Genomic DNA, 6,000 nt, shown 5'->3' with positions numbered 1-6,000 from the left:
TGAAGTGGATTATATGGCAGTGTGGAGTAAAGATAATCCAGTGCAAAGCAGATAATATAAGATTATAAATGGGTTATATAGCTGTGTGGAAGGGCCTTGAGTCTACACTGCCATATAATCCAGTTAAAATCAGATAATCTGTATTTTATAGGCAGTGTGGAAGAGGCCTAAGTGAGGCCTAACTCTGCCTATCCCCTGTGCTGAGTGGGTTGCTAGGAGACCAAGTGGGCGGAGCTTAGCCTTCTAACTGGCAGCAATTGGAAAAAAAACAATTATTCCTCTCCCTCTAATTAGGACTTTATTTTTCTTTTATTTTTGTTGTATGAACGTAGAGGCATGGATGAGGGGTTGTGCTGCCAGGTTTAGTGTTTCTGGGATGTGTAGTTTTGTTGTTTTGTCCTAGGCCGAAATTTCATTACCCTTTTATATATATATACTACAGCTTATGATATAGTACAATAGATTATATAATACTAATAGCATAATTGTGGTATAATAATTTATTTATTATGTATTTATTTACTACATTTATATCCCGCTCTTCTTTCTCACCCCGAAGGGGACTCAGAACGGCTTACAAATCAAATGTACATACAATATATTATTAGCATAGCACAATATAAGCATTAAATTACTATATAATTCTTATAGCGTTTTATAGTGTTTTCAGTGTTTTATTGTACAATGTTTTATGCTGATTTTATATTGGAAACCGCCCTGAGTCCCTTTCGGGAGAGAGGGCGGTAAACAAATAAACTTTTACTTACTTACTTACTTACTATATTGTACTATATCATTATATGGTAGTATTATTAGTACTATTACATTTCATATATAATATATAATTAATATTATTATATATTAATATAGTTCAATATAATAATATATAATAGTATGATAATCGTATATTGTATATGACATGTAATATTACTAATACTTTACTTACTTACTTTTAATACTAATACTATTGCAGTGCAGTGGTACAGTACAGTACAGTAATATGCAATACTAATTGTGCTATGCTAATAATACATACCGTGTATACATATAATATTGATAATAATATAATGTAATACAGTATAATACTAACAGTAATACAATATAATAACACATAATAATATTGCAAAATACAGTAATATGAATATATTAAATATACCTCACAACCTCTGAGGATGCCAGCCCAGAAAACACACAACAACCCTATTAAATATAATATTACTGATAATCTATAGTTTTATGATTGTATATTTGAAATTGAGATATTTTTTTATTGTGAGCCACTTTGAGTCTCCGTATGGAGAGAAAGCGGGATATAAACAAATAAGTAAATAAATAAGCTCAGGACCTGGTGAAGCTATAACTCCCAGGATTCCATACCTCTCAGCCATGGCAGCTAAAGGTAGCGTCAATCTGCACATGGCATCCCTTCAGGTATTCACCTCACAACCTGAGGATCCCTGCCATAGATGTGGGCGAAACGTCAGGAGAGAATGCTTCTTGAACATGGCCAGACAGCCCAGAAAACACACAACAACCCTGACCAAGGCAGTGACATCTCTAACCCAACCTCTGTTTGGATATCAGCCAGCATGCCAAGGTTTAAAATCAAGAAACAGCTTCCTAAGATCAACAGAGATACTCTAAGGAACACCTCAACAAGCAAGAGTCCAAAGGTGGCAGGCTAAAATCCAGAGCATCAATCCATGGCTGATACCGAATGAGACTCCCTCCTGGGCACACAGAAGACTGGTCGACTTGGAAGGTGCTGAACAGACTGTATTCTGGCACCACGAGATGCAGACCCAACCTTAACAAACGGAGCCACAAAGTGGAGTCCACGACATGCGAGTGTGGAAAAGAGCAAGCCACAGACCACCGACTACAATGCTATACCCTCGGTTCGCCTCTGACACAATAAATAAAGAAATCTTGTCTCCTCCATCTTCTTTTCTCAACCTCTTTTCCTCCGTTTCCTCTCCTCCACTTTCCCTTCTCCATCTCATCCAGCTTGTTTCCTTCATCTTCTCTTAACAATCTCTTCTCCTCTGTATTATCTTCTTGGTCTCTTTTCTATCTCTTCTCCACATTCTCTCCTCATTCTATCCTCCATCTCCTCTTCTCCATCTCCTCTAACTGGTTCCCCATGCTCTCTCCTTCATCTCTTCTCCTTTTCCTCAAACTCTCCTCCATGTCTTCTCTCCTCCATCTCCTTCTCAATCTCTCCTCCATATTCTATTCTCCATCTTCTCCATCTCTTCTTAATTTGCTCCATCTCCTCCATTTTTGTCCATCTCCTCCATCTCCTTCTCAATCTCTCCTGTTTTCTCCATGTTCTTTATCTTCTCTATCTTCTCTTCTCCATCTAAATCTCTTCTCTTCTGTATCTCCTCCATTTTGTCTTCTCTGGCTTCTCTTCTCCATCTCTTCTTGACCTGCTTCATCTCCTTCTTCTTCTCTTCTCCATCTTCTTCTCAATCTCTCCTCCGTCTTCTCCATGTTCTTTTCTCAATCTCCTCTACTCTTCTCCATCTCTTCTTGACCTGCTCTATCTACTTCTCTTCTCCATCTCCTTATCAATCTCTCCTCCATCTTCTCCATGTTATCTTTTCCATCTCCTCTATCTTCTCTTCTCCATCTCTTCTTGACCTGCTCCATCTTTTCTCCGTCTTCTCAATCTCTCCTCCGTCTTCTCCATGTTCTTTTCTCAATCTCCTCTACGCTTCTCCATCTCTTCTTGACCTGCTCTATCTACTTCTCTTCTCCATCTCCTTATCAATCTCTCCTCCGTCTTCTCCATGTTATCTTTTCCATCTCCTCTATCTTCTCTTCTCCATCTCTTCTTGACCTGCTCCATCTTTTCTCCGTCTTCTCAATCTCTCCTCCATGTTCTCTTTTCCATCTCCTCTATCTTCTCTTCTCCATCTCTTCTTGACCTGCTCTATCTACTTCTCTTCTCCATCTCCTTATCAATCTCTCCTCCATCTTCTCCATGTTATCTTTTCCATCTCCTCTATCTTCTCTTCTCCATCTCTTCTTGACCTGCTCCATCTTTTCTCCGTCTTCTCAATCTCTCCTCCGTCTTCTCCATGTTCTTTTCTCAATCTCCTCTACGCTTCTCCATCTCTTCTTGACCTGCTCTATCTACTTCTCTTCTCCATCTCCTTATCAATCTCTCCTCCGTCTTCTCCATGTTATCTTTTCCATCTCCTCTATCTTCTCTTCTCCATCTCTTCTTGACCTGCTCCATCTTTTCTCCGTCTTCTCAATCTCTCCTCCATGTTCTCTTTTCCATCTCCTCTATCTTCTCTTCTCCATCTCTTCTTGACCTGCTCTATCTACTTCTCTTCTCCATCTCCTTATCAATCTCTCCTCCGTCTTCTCCATGTTATCTTTTCCATCTCCTCTATCTTCTCTTCTCCATCTCTTCTTGACCTGCTCCATCTTTTCTCCGTCTTCTCAATCTCTCCTCCATGTTCTCTTTTCCATCTTCTCTATCTTCTCTTCTCCATCTCTTCTTGACCTGCTCCATCTCCTCCATCTTTTCTCCATCTTCTCTTCTCCATCTTCTTCTCAATCTCTCCTCCGTCTTCTCCATGTTCTTTTCCATCTCCACTATATTTTCTTCTCCTTCTTGACCTGCTCCATCTCCTCCATCTCTTCTCCATCTACTTATCAATCTCTCCATCTTCTCTTCTCCATCTCCTTCTCAATCTCTCCTCCATCTTTGCCATGTTCTCTTTTCCATCTCCTATATCTTCTCTATCTCCTCTTTTCAATCTCTCCTCCATCTTCTAGTTCCCTCATTTATTCCTCCCAAGACCTGCTTTCCAGTCCTTGGAGACCCTCTTGTTTCACCTCCTCCAAGCCTTCCAGATGTTGGCCTTCTTGAGTGAGGGATCCCAGATGTTCCCACAAGGCCCACCAGCTTCCAAACTATTACGAAATCTCCTCTTTTGCCCCCCAAAAAATCCACAACGACACTTGTTCTGAGCCTTCAAAATTGTTTAATATCCTCCCGTTTTCACGCCCGGACCTCCGGGCCCTCGACATGCATTTGGGGGTCGCTTCCTTCCCACAAAGGTCCGAAAAACTCAAAATCGTGAAAAAAGGAGGAAAGCAAAGGGGGGAGGAGGAGGAATCGTAGGGGGAGGTGTTTTGGACTGCAACTCCCACCATTCCTCGCAGCCTCAGGCCCTTTCCTTTTGGAAGGAAAAGGAAGGGGCCTGAGGCTGTGAGGAATGGTAGGAGTTGCAGTCCAAAACACCTGGAAGTCGGCCCATGCCCGATGTCTCCAGGGGTGAAACGACGGTCAAGCGCTGCTCTCGGCGGGAGGCCCCCTCCCCTTGGTGCTGGTCCGGGGCTGCGGGGGCCACTCGGGGTCGAAGAGCAGCTCCTGGGCCAGGCGCTTGTACTTGGCCCTCGGCGGGGCCTGGCGGCGACAAGAGTAGGTCGGGGGGGCCATCGCGTCCAGCTCCAGCTGCAAAAGAAAGAGAAAGAAGAAGAGAAGAGGGTCAAGAAGGACATAGATCCCAAGCTAAAGTGATCCGGGAATCCTAGCACACCACAAGCTGAACATGATTCAATACTGTCAAAAGCTAAAGTGATTCTCAACTATGACATTGAGGCAACAAATGTAGTGCCTCAGAGACCATCGAGTCATGACCCCGTAGCCATTATAGATCAGACCAAAGAAGATATGGGGTTTGTGCCAATTCAGCAAGATTCTGCTCCCTTCCAGATGTCCCCTGTTGACAGTTCTAGCCCACAGTTAATTACAAAGGCCCTTGAGTCAGAGCCTGGTTCCCCAGAGAGCGCTCCTTTTGATCGAAAATTGTTTTGGGAAACATCTCGCTCGGACAAGCAGAATATGAGAAAAAGCGCTAGATTAGTGGAGAAAGCAAGCGCTAATTAAGCCAGTTCCCTTGAGAGTTTCCCGGGAGGTTTGCATCTGGCAAGTTGTTGATTTTAGTCCACTTTCCCTTGGGAAAGAGTGTTCAGACACCTGGTTTGAGGGGAGATTGAAGTCCCATAAAAGTTCTGTGCGCAGGCGGACCTTTGCGGTGTTCAACGTGTCAGTTGAGGAAATCACATCGACTCTAGTATCTGCGACGCGCTACTCTCGAGTAGACCGGGCGTTGCATCTCGTCTCCCTGCCAAGCCTGGACAGCGATTCAGCTCTACCACGACTAACTTTGCCTTGCCTTGTATCCTAGCCTCGGATTTGAAACCTGGAACTCTTTGACAGACCTTGCTGTAATCCCCACTCAAACAGCCTAGAAGTTTGAGTGTGTTTCGGTTGTCGGATTTAAAACTTTGAACTCTAATACTGGACATCTACTTTCATATTACTGGACTATATTTGGCCTTTTCTGAAAGGACTATTGCTGGACTATATACTCTGCTTATTTTTGTTTGACTCCTTTATTTCTTTAATAAAGATATTAGATTGTTTATTGGCCTCCGTGTCTGGTTCCCAGTGCTCACGCTGCCCTGAGGCGTCACAACAAACATGAAATGTTGTCAACGATATGTCAGGGAATCGGCAACCCCGACTGATTGATGAGCCAGGTCTCACCTTTGCTCACTAGTCAGACCACTCTGCAAACGGCAAAAGTGGCACCAACCATAACCGACAACTTCGCTGATTTATATCTGCTGAACCTCAGTGGCACTGAAGCTTTATTTACAACCAAATATTTACAGCGCTGTAATGAAGTATAACTTTTGATTTACAGTTGTTATATTAAATTATAGGTATATGTTTGGAATGGGTAAATTTTAGAGTTACCAGTGCGTGGGGGATGGTAGCCAGCTCAGCATTCTGAGGCAGGTTGCCAAAGAAACGTAGCTGCTTCTGTAGAAATGTAACTATTTCGAAGCTAGCAAGAAAGGGGCAGAGCTAGCTGGATGAAAAAGGAGGGAATGTTTTGAAGAGAGTTCAGTCTGTGCTCTGATGAGGCACAGGGGTGATTGATTCTAGGTTGATGAGATCAAGGAGAC

The 6,000-nt window shown here is 42.9% G+C and overlaps 1 protein-coding gene across 2 annotated transcripts in view; it reads right to left on the bottom strand.

Moving 5' to 3' along the window:
• Positions 1-4,216: 4,216 nt before the first annotated feature.
• The window catches only part of LOC100561002 (polyamine-transporting ATPase 13A3), a 93,611-nt gene continuing 91,827 nt past the window's right edge, over positions 4,217-6,000 (bottom strand). For both annotated transcript variants that reach the window (XM_062984556.1, XM_062984557.1), the window contains exon 33: positions 4,217-4,477. In XM_062984556.1, coding sequence (XP_062840626.1) covers positions 4,310-4,477 — 168 coding nt within the window. In that variant the 3' untranslated portion in view covers positions 4,217-4,309. The remainder of the gene's footprint in view (positions 4,478-6,000) is intronic.

The sequence above is a fragment of the Anolis carolinensis genome, chromosome 6 (genome assembly GCF_035594765.1).
Source record: "Anolis carolinensis isolate JA03-04 chromosome 6, rAnoCar3.1.pri, whole genome shotgun sequence".
Classification (NCBI taxonomy): domain Eukaryota; kingdom Metazoa; phylum Chordata; class Lepidosauria; order Squamata; family Dactyloidae; genus Anolis; species Anolis carolinensis.
This window is presented reverse-complemented; position numbering and strand designations above follow the sequence as displayed.